Source organism: Cryptotermes secundus, unplaced genomic scaffold, assembly GCF_002891405.2.
Source record: "Cryptotermes secundus unplaced genomic scaffold, Csec_1.0 scaffold123, whole genome shotgun sequence".
In the NCBI taxonomy this organism is placed as follows: domain Eukaryota; kingdom Metazoa; phylum Arthropoda; class Insecta; order Blattodea; family Kalotermitidae; genus Cryptotermes; species Cryptotermes secundus.
The window spans coordinates 16,626-29,992 of NW_019736394.1; the positions used below are offsets into that span (position 1 = coordinate 16,626).

Sequence of the window (13,367 nt, forward strand, 5' to 3'; positions counted from 1 at the left end):
CCAGTCCATACCACCCAATTCTATCTTTATAAGATCCATTTTAACATTATCCTCCCATCTACGTCTAGGTCTTCTTACTGTTCACTTTCCTTAAGACTTTCCCACCCAAATTCTCTCTGCAATCCCTTTCTCTCCCATTGATGACACACTCCCTACCCATATTATGCTCCTCCTTGACTTCATCATTCCAATTACTCCGAATGGTCCAGTGTTCAGACCTATGCACAACGCAGGACACTCGTTATGTTCTTTTTTATTATTGCTAGTGGGGTGGGACTAAGTCCCTTGTACTAATGCCTCTTCTGGCCTATTGTACCAGCCCCAGATGATAGGTGAGGGTGATTGTGAAGCAATTGGTGGAATGAAGATTGGCAGGGGAAACCGAAGTACTGGGAGAAAACCTGCCCCAGCGCCAATTTGTCCACCACAAATCCCACTTGACCAGACCCGGACCGCAGCGGTGGGAAACCAGCGACTAATCGCTTGAGCTATGGCGCGGCCTATGTTAGTGGTTACGGCCATCCAGCTGTTGCCCAGCAGAGGTAGACACAAGGCTCTTTCTTCAGACACCAAAGCGTTAAAAGTAAAGGCACAAGAAACAGTAGATCGATTCTTGTATGCATTCTCTGGATGGAACTGCATTTGCCTCTTTGTGCAGGCGTGTAAGTGGGCCACAGAAACAAGTGCAAGAGATTATTGTTTGGCACTGACCTTCGTAATCAGTGCAGTGAAAAGGACTGGAACTTGTCAGGAGAAAGTTTCCATGTCACGACGATCATGCGGGTGTGTCCTTGAGTTCACTGTACCTCTACACCAGGAATGGCCAAACACTGGTACACAAGCCAAATTTAGCACGAAGTGTGACACGGACTGTGTAGGCTGGCACTTGCGATTACACGCTATGTTTTAATTTATCATTCAATATTTTAGAAAGCCATAGGTCTCTTGTGACCGCCTCTGTGGTCTAGTGGTCATAGTTCCTGGCTACAGATCCAGAGGTTCCGGGTTCGATTCCCGGCGCTACCAGATTTTCTGAGAAGTAGTGAGAATAATTTAGGAGCTACTTGAATGGAAAAGTAGCGGCTCCGGTCTAGAAAACCGAAATTAACGTGGGGATTCGTTGTGCTGACCACGCGGCACCCTCTATCCGCTAAAGTTGGCAGTAACTTCGCCGACAACCAGCGGTCTCTCGGCCGGTATAGTTCCCTTGCGGACTACAACCACGGAGTTTTATTTTGTTCTGTTGTTAGTTTATCGTATATTGTTTCCCGTTGTTTGTTTCCTCCCCCACAGATATAGCCCAGAAAGAGATAGCTGCAAGAAACAAAGCACTGCATTAAGGAAGCATTATTTATATCCGTTACTAGGCAACGACTGGTGAAGTCACAGCATACTGGGAAGATATAGAGCGTGCTCTAGTGAGAAATCGAGTGCGTGAATTAGAGAAAGCGTTATAATTACTTGTAAGTACGATTGATCAGGATTCAATAAATCATATTACAATTCAAACCCCATGTCTAGTAACTGAATCGTGACAATTGTACATTGATCTATTATAACCAATGGACAGAGGAAGAAACTGAATTGTAAAACTGTATAGATTACTGTAACTATAGAACACAGAATAAAGTCTTCAGTGTCTGCTTGCTACTCGTTGCTCGGTCACGAATCTTACCTGGTTAACAATTCAGAACTGAATATTCAACTACTGAACTGCCTTCTGAATTCTATTACGAATGAATGAATTGAATTCACGAGTGAACTCTCTTACATAAGCTCGGTAGGCCCGAACATTTCGTCTAGTTGTCTTCTGTATCCCTTGTAACGGAGACGCCTCGTGATCCCAATTTTCCCCGTATTTAGGAGAGCACTTCGATTCCGGCTACGCTGACTACAGTCTTTCATGGTTTTCCTCAATATCTCCGGGAAGATACAGGACACTTCAAGTTATGCCACACCGCTTTCCTTCAACATACCTCCAAATTCATCATGCACTGATCAACCTATCATTCGACAATATACAGGTATATTCGAGCTACTGAGAGGGTCTTTAAATAAACCGTAAATAATTAAATATGTCGATAACTGCTGTCAATGCCATGACAGTGTAACCAGTTCTACTATCAGCACGATCAAAAGTTGGATTATATTAATTTAAAATTAATATTTTCAGTTCAGTCTTCAAACTGATTTCTTGATACGAATGTATTTGAGAAAAGATTGAAAACTTTCGACCAGCTTCATTATTTTTACATCCTGTATATAAGAGGGTTTCTCACATCGGAATTTGAGTGATTTGCTAGGATCCCTGGGCGTTTAATATGTGCAACGGGAGCAAAAGCAGTTATTTCTTCATCGAAATCATTGATGGAATTATAAAGTGTAATATAGGCTTGAAGGAAAAGTAGGGAGTCCACTATTATTTGTTTTATTTCCGATAAGTTCTCTCTTTTATCTGCCCACAGTATCCCTGATCCGTGCCATTATTCTCAATGATATGAAACAGTAAATTATTTGAATTATCAAAGAACAGGCAGATTTTATTCACTGACAAATTACTAAACACAGATGTTACTCAGAGCAGTAGTTGGTGTGTTTGAGCGCGAAATCTTGTTCATGGGATGGCAAGGCGACAGAGACTTGCCTGCAAGCATGCTTAGCCAAAAATATTTAGTTCTTCTTCTCTCCAAAGACACTGCACAATCATAATTTACCGATTTCACAAAATGTTCTCTCTATATGCTACTCCTCCTTACATTCCATTTCATAACTCTCTTGCTTCTGCAAGTAGTTTTCTTGGAATCAGATTACTTAATCACAATACACAGCAGAAGTATGCATTTATTTTTAGCTTTTCTTTATTTCTTCCAATAGTAGGTCTGCATTTTTCGTTTCAAGTTTTGTACCCGTAAATGTGTTGCAAATTAAGAGGGAAAGTAAATGGTTGGTTCACACAGATTAAAATATAATATAAAATTCATTTATTAACAAATAAAAAAGTGTGTGTAACAAAAAATATTAACAACACGATGGAAATACAGTAAGCACAAATATCTTACGTAGTATAGTAGAACACGTGATTAACGTCCATAAGACAGCAGTGAAAGTATATGGCTAACGGTCTGTGAGTTTGGTTTCGTGAAGATGTTGTGAGCATGGTTTAGTGATTGATGTTAGTATGATGTTGGTAAAATTAACTGATATTATGTTCGTAGTAACTACAAAAGTGTGATAAAGGTGAAAATTAAAATGTATAAACACGAAATACTGAAGTACGTGAAAAATATATAGATGACATTTCAATTGAAGAAATTACTACATGTAAGAAGGAGTAAATAAAATGGGCGACTACAGATGACATGGAAATTTTCAGAAGGTAGAAGAATGAAAGAAAGACCAGTGACATGATATGAGGAAGTAAAGTCTGGATTACCCAAAAATAAGAGAATGTGGAACATTCAGAGCATATACGTAGGGTGCTTGTGAAATTTTTCATTCGCTGAGACTAACAAACTAATTAACAAATTAACGAAATCCATTGAGCTGAGTCTTTCTTGAAGTTACAAATTAATAAATTGTCATTGTGTGCTCTAGTATATTTCTCCTTGCACAATTTATTTGCGAATTATAGTGCATTGAAATAATTAGGAATATTTTATAATTCGCTGGTATGGTAACATGGTGGTCAAAATATTCGAACTTCTACATAAAGTCATATGAAAACTCCAAATAAACCAGTGCAATTATCATTTAGTACAGAGATCCGTCGCGTTGATAATCAAGAGCCTATCAGTAATTTATATGCAAAATACTGTAATTCTCTAGTTTAACAATACAAGGAAAGGGATTAGAGCTATACACATGGAGTTCGAATAAAGGCCTTCCCCATATCCATCGGCCACTTGGCCGGGAGGAACACACGCCACTGGGGGTCATCTCGCACTGTCCACGTTCGGGATCCTGGTGGAATCGACAGGCCAATAGCTCATACACATCAAAATTGTCCAATATACCACCAACACACCTCTGAACAGCGACCGCGAAGCAAGTTTATGTGTTATGTGCCCATCGACTGTAATCCCAAATCCAAGCCAATGCATGACTCAGTAGCGCCGCTTGCAGTGCTCTGAGATTTCACATCAGAATTGCATAATGAAGCGATTCTTCACGGGGAATTTCAACATGAAAAGTAAAAAGAACATTCTGTTATAAGTTTCAGGATGAAACTAGTCCAAATATAAAATGCTATTCATATAATCATAAAGGGAATTAGATATGCAGAGTCATTAGTGAAAATAAAGAACAGGATCAAAACACCGAGTTCTTAGTCGAGATAAAGTGGATGAAGTCAGCGCTGTGCTTGAGCATTCCCCTCGAAACATTTTAATGCTTTGCACAGGAGGCGTGGGTTTAACATTTCAAGTTTAGAATTTGCTACTTTTCCGAAAATGAGCATCTGTCCTTGAATGTGAACGCTCCGCTACGAATGCATGTGGAACAGCAGGAACACAGCCCCACCATCTCTTATGATGTGGGTGGGATTTGTTTGTCATCTGTTGTACTGCGGGCTTGACTGCGCTGCGGGAAAATCGCGCAGAGAGATTTCACATCAGGAGCGTCCCCCTGTTCCTCTTGACTGGCCGTGGTATTTGCTGCTGGCTCGCAGACGACGAAACTTTTAAAACTGTATTGTATTTATATAATTATAGAGTGGGTGAAATATCTGGCGATTATACTCGTATTGTGGATGGTATAAGAACGCCAATGCCACATTCGCATAATAAAGTTGTGCAGATGCCACCGAAATGACGCACCAGTGTGATAAGCAGAGTAATTTGAGAGCAGCGCATCTGCAAATTGAGAGTGAGAGGTCCACACAGTGCGCTACTGCGACCCCTGATAAACTGCTTACTCTCTATATATTTACAAGGGTTTCAAATGAACCGTTACGAGAGAACAAGTGGCATGAGTTACTGCGAGAAACCTTTGCTGCTGGTTCCGCTAAAGCCTCCTGATGAATAATATGAAGCCAGATTTGGATGACCAGTGCTGCCACCTGAAGAGTATGTAGACCCCGCGAAACTGTGTGCGCTGGAGGGGTTACTGTAGGAGCTGCTGCTATCGTGGCTACTGGAAGGAGAGTTATAGGAGTAAGCTGAACCCTGGCTTACACTAGGCGCAGCGTAGCTTCCCGAGCTGTAGCTTGCCAAACTGGACGAAGGGGTGGAGTATGATCCTCCAGGGCTGTAGCTGCTCAACACTGAGGGACTGCTATAGCTTTTTCCACTGCTGTAGCTTACAGAAGGCGAGCTGTAGCTTGCGGAAGGTGAGCTGTAGCTGCTTGAGGGAGCGCTGTAGCTTCCCAGAGAGGAGGATGAGCTGTGACTCACAGCAGGTGAGCTGTATGAAGAAGATCCTGAAGACGATGCGTGGCCAAGAGTAACTGGAGCACTGTAAGCCCCCAGGCTGGAACCACTGTAGCCGCTGATGATGCTGGGACTACTGTAGCTGAGACTGGCCCCTCCGTGACCGATATTGGCTGAAGAACCGCTGTACCCGCTTGTGCCGAGACCGAAAGTGACTGGACCAAGTTTAGATGTAGTGTGCGCTGCTACTGGAGCAATTGCTACAGGTGCTGCTACCGTGGCATGACCACCACCAAGACTTAGGCCGCTAATACCTCCCAAACCATATGAAGGGAGTCCGTGGCCACCTTGGAGGAGAAGTGGTTGGCCTAAACCGTGACCTCCAAAGCTGAGACCGCCTAGACCATGTCCTCCTTGCAGCAATAACGCATGACCCAGTCCTCCGCCACCTAGAGAAAACCCTCCATGGCCAAAGCCTGAAGACAGCCCAAGACCTGGGAAGTGGCCGAGGCTGAGGCCTGCGATTGGCGAAGCGTAACTGAGGCTCGCACCTCCGTGCTGACCACCCAAGCTGAAGCCTCCACTGTGCCCGCTGGAGCTGTCGTATGATGAGGTGGTGCGCTTGTCCTTTTTGGATGCCGCTTCATCGAGGTCTTTCTTGCCGTCATGAGGAACCTCAGCTATAACGCAGACAGTGACTAGGGCCGATATTCCCAACACGATCTGAAAATAGTATAGGCAGTTGGAGATTGCATAGGTAAGGTCACTGGTATCATCTCTTTCAAATATCATTCAAATTTTGAGATTTGGTCATAATTCAACAAATGTTTTGGTACTTATTTGAACAGGGCTGTTTATTATTCAGAAATATTATTCGATATCTTGCATTAGGATTGTAATGAAAGAGAGTGTAATATAATGGTATTATATTTTCTAACCTGAGCGTTAATTAATTAATTATGCTATTACATGAATTTATGAATATGTCTTTGTAATTTTAGTAACCTTATTCTTTCTTGACTGCACCACATTTCCAAGGCTGGCTGACATTCATCTGTGTGAATTCTAATACAATCCGATACCTACATCTCATTGCCTGTTCTCACCAGCATGGTGACAAATGCATGACCCAAGAAGTTTTTTCTTTAATATACAAAGGATGCTGAACACTAACCTGCTAGACGGCGATTACCGGAGATCAGAAATGTATCCTAGGGCACAGTTTGCAAGTGTCACTGAATACGAGATATGCCGTCAACACTACCTCACGTCAATCTGCTCGATCAACCCCTGTATTGTATGCATTCCTGCCACATAAGTTTTATCTCTTAGTCCCTGAAGAGACGTCACTGGCTCAATGGGACGCAGGACTCTTGATGCTGACTGTGTGACTGGGCCAAATAAGTATCTGGTAATTGCATTTCGACGCTTCTCTTCAAACTTCCTTTTATTTATGTAATTAACAGCTTATGTATTCTATACATGATGGAATATAATGTGCTAAAATGAACTGCATCCTTAGCGGTTATAGTTTACAGAGCAGAACAAAAAAAAAGGGGGGGGGGAGTAAGGGTCTGAAGCTAAATTCGTTCTATAAAGACTACAAAACAGCACGGTATGATGCTTTCCGGTGATGACTGAGGTCATTAAATAGCCTGATCAGTGTACGAGAAATACGTTATGGGTTCTCGTGGAATAGCTTCTGTTTGCACTCTAATTTCAATCTTGTAGTGCACAGCTCCATTTTTTGTAACAGTGCGGTCCTTCCTGACGCGCTCTCACTGGGCCACGGTATAGAATTAAAAAAAAACAGCAGCTGGCACCCAGAAAACTTCTCATAATGCCTCAAGCCATGTCACTTTCTGTATTCATATGACAAAATAACGAATTCGATCCTACGTCACAGAACGGTTTCACTGGCTGCTCGTATCAGGGCCACTAAACCGCTTCGATTCAGGCAGATCTTCGGCAAGTATTGCAACACTCACCCACGCAATTTGCTTACATTCCCGTTCCCTTTATAGTTCTGTCCATTCAGTGTCTGTTGGAAGATACTGTATAATGACCAGTATACCATAGTGTATATTCATATATTGTAACCTACTCTACCACGCTGCACTAGTCATAAAGTGTTCTTGTCAACAGTGGAGCTACAATTCTACTTATAAACATAATTTATTGTATTTCTGCCATGTCCAAATATTTTCTAACAAAGGTCGCAGATTTTGAACCAGTAATTATTAAGAAAGCAGTCTTCTGGGATTTGGCACCGTGTATATGTGGTGTTAACCGACGTTTCGGAGGAACGTATCGCCTCCATCTTCAGGGTAGAAGAAAAAATATATAAGAAATGTGCAAGCAAAGAGACCGTGAGAACCGGTAAAAGCAGTCTGCTGAAGATGGAGGCGATACGTTCCTCCGAAACGTCGGTTAACACCACATATACACGGTGCCAAATCCCAGAAGACTGCTTTCTTCATAGTCACCGCCGTGAAAGCCTCAAATCTTACACAGTAATTATTACCTCGCGCACCGGCAATCATTTTTCCTTGGTTCCTTTAAATTGAATTCGGAGTTTGAAAACTTCAATGGATCTTTGTATTCTCATATGAATCTATTTTCACATCGCAAATTTGAGTAAATTTCTTCATAAAATTAAAGTGTAGAGCTTGAAACATATATCTCATTCATCCCTTCCAAATCCAACTACATGCAATGAACTCTAGCGGGAACAAAATCATGTATAAAAGAAATAAAAAATACTTTGCAGTGGAATCTAACTGCATATTGTTAAAATAATTATTGTTATTTTGATTATAAAGATACAGATAAATTATCTTCTAAACTGTTGCGAAGCGTTCGGCCCCTACAGAGGGTGGTATACCTTCGTTTCAACTCAATCAGTGTTCCTTTTGTCCAAAAAACATATTTATATTTGCACACTGAAGCAGATGTTCATGTGCAATATACACGGGAAGAATGAGAAGTTTCTGGCATAAAATTCAGGATGCTACAATTCCAAATAGAAAATACTATTCCTACGCGGTAGGGTAGTTAGTTGAGGCACTGTGCTACAAGTCGGAGTGTCGCGGATTCAAGTCCCGATGAGGTCATTGGATTTTTTCAATTAACCCAATCCTTCCAGCTGCACTATGGCCCTGGGGTCGACTTGACCTCTACCAGAAATGAGTATCAGGAATTAATTCAATAATTTTCCTGGGGAGTAAAGCGCGGCCGCCATCTTTGTCTAGATAATGTGGGACCGTCAACGTCTCACAACCCTATGGACCTTCACGGCCTGTTACAGGGATATCTTTGCTTTTTTATTTTAAAATACTAAATATATTTTGACAGAAGAGGCCGTTGCTGGATACACCAGAACGAAAACTAAACGCAGAGCGCTCGCAGAAATGAAATAGAACAAAGTCCGTGCTAGACTTAAACATTCTTCTCAAAAATCCCCTTTTTATTTCCCACAGGAACCCAAGGTTTCAAGTTTAAAGTTTCAAGTATGCTACATTTTAGAAAAGAAATACCAGTCCACGGATATGAAGTTTTCACGAAAGTGGGAGGAATGCGCAAAAAATGGGACTGTTTCAGAACTTTGCTTTGATACGGATAGGTTTTGTTTGTGATTTATTGGGCCTATGGGCATGTCGATTTTAATGCGGTTCAGAACACACGCGATACATGCTGCAGCGAGGAGTTTGTTTCTCTTCGGTTACAATGACCGAACGATTTATACGAGGCTCGCACAGAACCTCTCTACATATACTGACATCCAGACCACGCCCAGTAATAGAATAATAAATGAATATTTGAAAAATGTAATTTTTTCATTAAAATAGAATTTAATTGTGCCATGTTTCATCATTAAATTATGTTGCTTATGTAATCGTTATACTGCAATCTAAACAATATTGCGAAAACAAAAACTATTAGAAAATTCTAAATTAAATTATATAATTTCGTTATAATATAATCAAAGTAGAATTTACGACATTAATTATTCCTTTTAGTTTGAAAATCCACCCATCGAATGAGTCGTGTTCGATGAATAGAAAATAAAACTTACAGAATTAACAGTTCATAAACAGAACAACTGAAAGTCTTAGTGCTCACGAACACACTCACCAAAAGCTTCATGTTGGTGAGTATTAATCCAGAGGCTTCTCTAGCTCCTGCTCCACTAAATGAGGACTGGAAGAGTGGTTCAAGCTGGTCACTACACAACGTGTTATATAGAAGATTCACTCCTGAAGTACTTAACTTTCCCTCTCTCTTTTTTACCTCTCGACATTTTCCTCTCTTGGCGAATCGCTCCCCTTTCTCAGTACGTTCACTATCTTGCACTGTCCTTTTCACTCGGCGAATGCAACAACGCCCTGCCCGCCTCAAGGTGAGTGGAGGCGAGGTGATGACCCTGTCAGTGTGCCTTGGAGAATGTCAACGTGGCTTCACAACATGTCTGTCACACACGGACTGTTTAACCACTCCACACTGATTCAGATAACACATTCATTCCGTCTTATTTTCACGTAGTGTGGTTTAGGTCACCGCCTCTTTGATCTAGTCGTCAGAGATCCTGCGCACAGATCCAGAGGTCCGGGTTCGATTCCCGGCACTACCAGATTTTCTGAGAAGTAGTGGGTCTGGAACGGGACCCACTCAGACTCGTGAGCTCGTGAGGGTATTTGAGGAGCTATTTCACGGACATCGTTGCGCTGACCACGCGACACACTCTATCCGCTAAGGTTTGCACTAACTTCGACGACAAGAGGCGGTCGCTCAGTCGGTATAGTTCGCTTGCGGACTCGAGCCACGGAGTTCTTTTTTTTTCTTTTTTTTTTTTTTGTTTTAGGTTGGAATGAACAGCGGTCATCAGCGCCAAGGGATACAAGGATTACAAGGTAGAACGGAAAAAATAATGTAACACTATTTTCTATTGTGTGGGTATGTACGTACGTGTGTGTGTCTGCCTAATGTACGACCTTCCTAGTACCTTAGATTACACAAATTCGAATGGTAGAAGATGGATAAGTTGAAACGAGCTGGAACGAAACGGTCGTGATCTAACTGAGGTACTATCCCAGAATTTTCCTGGAGAGATAGCCGGTGTTCCAGCTAAGATTCGAACCGGACACCTCTCAAATAAACGAGTAGAGTTTTAGCACTAGACCGGCCTGTTCCGTATGATGGTTGATGACTAACAGATTACAAGGATTTGGAAGAAATAAATAGTAGGTTGACCGAGGAACTGAGGAAAATCAAGAAAACTCAATCTAAACAACTGGAGACCCGACTGAGATTCGAACCGAGTATTTCCTGATCACTATAGCTACACCAACCCTCTCAGCACTAAGGTCTTATAGAATGCAAAATTGCCTTTAATAATTGAAAAGTTATCACAAAAATGGGAAATTGAGTATTGTGTTACAGAAGCAATATTCACGTAACACATGGCTGTGTACTTCTTAAACTTTCCAATTTCTCCCTTCAAAATCGCCGACTACTCCAATTTGAGAGCAATAACTGCGAAAGTTTTTGTGTCGTTATGTATGAAACCCAATCAATACTGACTGAATAAAGAATGGATAAAAATGATTGAAACTTACATTTGCGCGAGGTTTTCTGCTGATTAGAGAAAGGAACGCAGCTTCTTTCTCTTCTGTTTTAACGCATGACATATCAATGCGGTCGAAGGCCTCCCGTTTTCAGGGCTTCGGAATCTCATTTATAGTTCCTTGGTAGACGGGGGGTCCCTCTCTTCACAGGGCAACATAAATACAGAAAACCGCAGAAAAACTTTCATGCCCTGAGTGGAATCGAAACTGTATTCGAGAGGTAGAGAGCCAGGCCAATGTGATCGGTTTACCTACGCAACGTTTTTCCCCTTGGCACTACAGCCCCAGTGGGCCTAGGCCTACCTCCATGAACTTCTCCGTTCACTTCGGTTTTTCTAGATCTTACACATTCGGTAGGACTCCTTGGGCGAGTGATCAGCTCGTCGCAAGGCCTCTACCTGTACACAAACACAGAAAAAGCACACACACAAACTAAACATCCATGCCCTGAGTGGAATTCGAACCCACGATCCCGGTTTCCAAGCGAGCGAAGACAGTACATGCCTTAGACCGCTCGGCTACCGTGAACGGCCACCTATATAACTACAGTCTAAAATTAAAGTAGTCATGACGGCATATTATTCATTGCAGTCTGCATGATTTATAGAGTTCACCCACAGTAACTTCCGAGTCCTATTTGTGAAGCAAGTCATTTTCATATTAGGTATCGACGTAATACATGCCTGTTATAATGTTTAATTTTTACACACAATAACGCAGTTCCATCAACAATGAATTGTTGACGGAACTGTATTATTGTGTGTAAAATTTATATTAATGCAACAGGATGCTTTAATGTTTAATATATAGCCATCAAGTTACAATTACCAATATTAATCTTTTTAAACCCCCAGTATGGAGTCATTTCAATTCTGTTTACTCTTTATCCTAATAATTTTTACATCATAATATCCATGTCAGAATATTTAGCATTTTAAAAATATTTACAATTAGTTTAATGGCCACAAACAGGGAATCTGTTATCTGAGCATTTCTAATAAACAGAGTCTCTCTTGAGAACCTGACAGTCAGAGAGTCCGGAAACAACCCGAAAGTTGTGAAACGCTCACGTCAGTTACTATGTCCACAACAGACTGGTCTGAACCTGACAGTCAGAGAGTCCGGAAACAACCCGAAAGTTGTGAAACGCTCACGTCAGTTACTATGTCCACAACAGACTGGTCTGAACCTGACAGTCAGAGAGTCCGGAAACAACCCGAAAGTTGTGAAACGCTCACGTCAGTTACTATGTCCACAACAGACTGGTCTGAACCTGACAGTCAGAGAGTCCGGAAACAACACGAAAGTTGTGAAACGCTCACGTCAATTACTATGTCCACAACAGACTGGTCTGTTCTGGGCCAGACGGATTCTTAACTTTTCAAGTTCATGATTTTCATTCGTATCGCCGCAGATTCTGCTGCAAATTTAAATTTCTGCCACCCGCTATCATAGACATATTTTAGGCGCTTAACAGATTTTATTTCAGGGACACCAGGACCAAGGTCTAGTCTGAGAGACCACTTCTTGCTAGATAATTATCTAGCAATCATATCTGATGGTTCTTATATGCTGTGGCGTATTCACTCCATGAAAGAACTGTCAAGCCACAGAAAGAGTCGTTGCTAAGTAATACACGCACGCAACAGTTCTAGGCAACGGCTCAGTAAATATATTTCCGCGTATTGGAACGTGCTATTCAACGCGGTGACGTCATCGACAATACGGACTTGTTTTCCGTGGAGTGTGAGCAGAGTTCTTATAGGCAAGTGTATTCAGAAGTTAGGAGCTGTTGAGAATATAAGGGCGAGAATGGAACATGTCCTTAGTGAAGTGTGAAGATCAGTTTACTGTAGATTAGGGCAGAGGAGTAAAAAGTGACAGAAGAAAAGAAGACTTCATAGTGATTTGAAGTGACAGTTTCTGTGTTCAGAACCGTTGCTAGGAGACGACGACTAGTGGCAACTGATAATCCTATTGCGTGTTCAACGGTGAACTGTAAATTGTGTAAATCAGCGATAGCGCTTTATTAATTTGTGATTAGGGGAGATTGTAACTGAATGCCAATAAATCCAATCATCCGAACTAGAACCCGATAGTTTCGTCACGCGTACCCTATCTTTACCAAAAGAAAACAACTTGGTCTCACACTTTCCAAAATGTACTGGCTTATAGGCCGTAAGTCCAGTCTCTCAATACACAACAAACTTCTGGCATACAAGGTCATCCTCAAGCCCATCTGGACCTACGGATTACAACTCTGGGGGACAGCATCCAACTCCAACATAGAAATACTGGAACGCTTCCAGTCAAAAGTACTGCGCCTAATAACCAACGCGCCATGGTACGTCCCAAATTCGATCATCAGGCGTGATCT

General features: G+C 41.7%; 1 protein-coding gene across 1 annotated transcript; it reads right to left on the minus strand.

The window, feature by feature from the left end:
• Positions 1–3,016: 3,016 nt before the first annotated feature.
• Positions 3,017–9,574, minus strand: LOC111869801 (putative protein TPRXL). Its single transcript, XM_023861574.2, has 2 exons — positions 9,501–9,574; positions 3,017–6,089 (listed from the first exon to the last, which is right to left on the minus strand). Exons 1-2 carry the CDS (start codon positions 9,510–9,512, stop codon positions 4,971–4,973), a joined length of 1,131 nt encoding a protein of 376 aa, XP_023717342.1. The 5' UTR covers positions 9,513–9,574; the 3' UTR covers positions 3,017–4,970.
• Between the last annotated feature and the right edge of the window lie 3,793 nt (positions 9,575–13,367).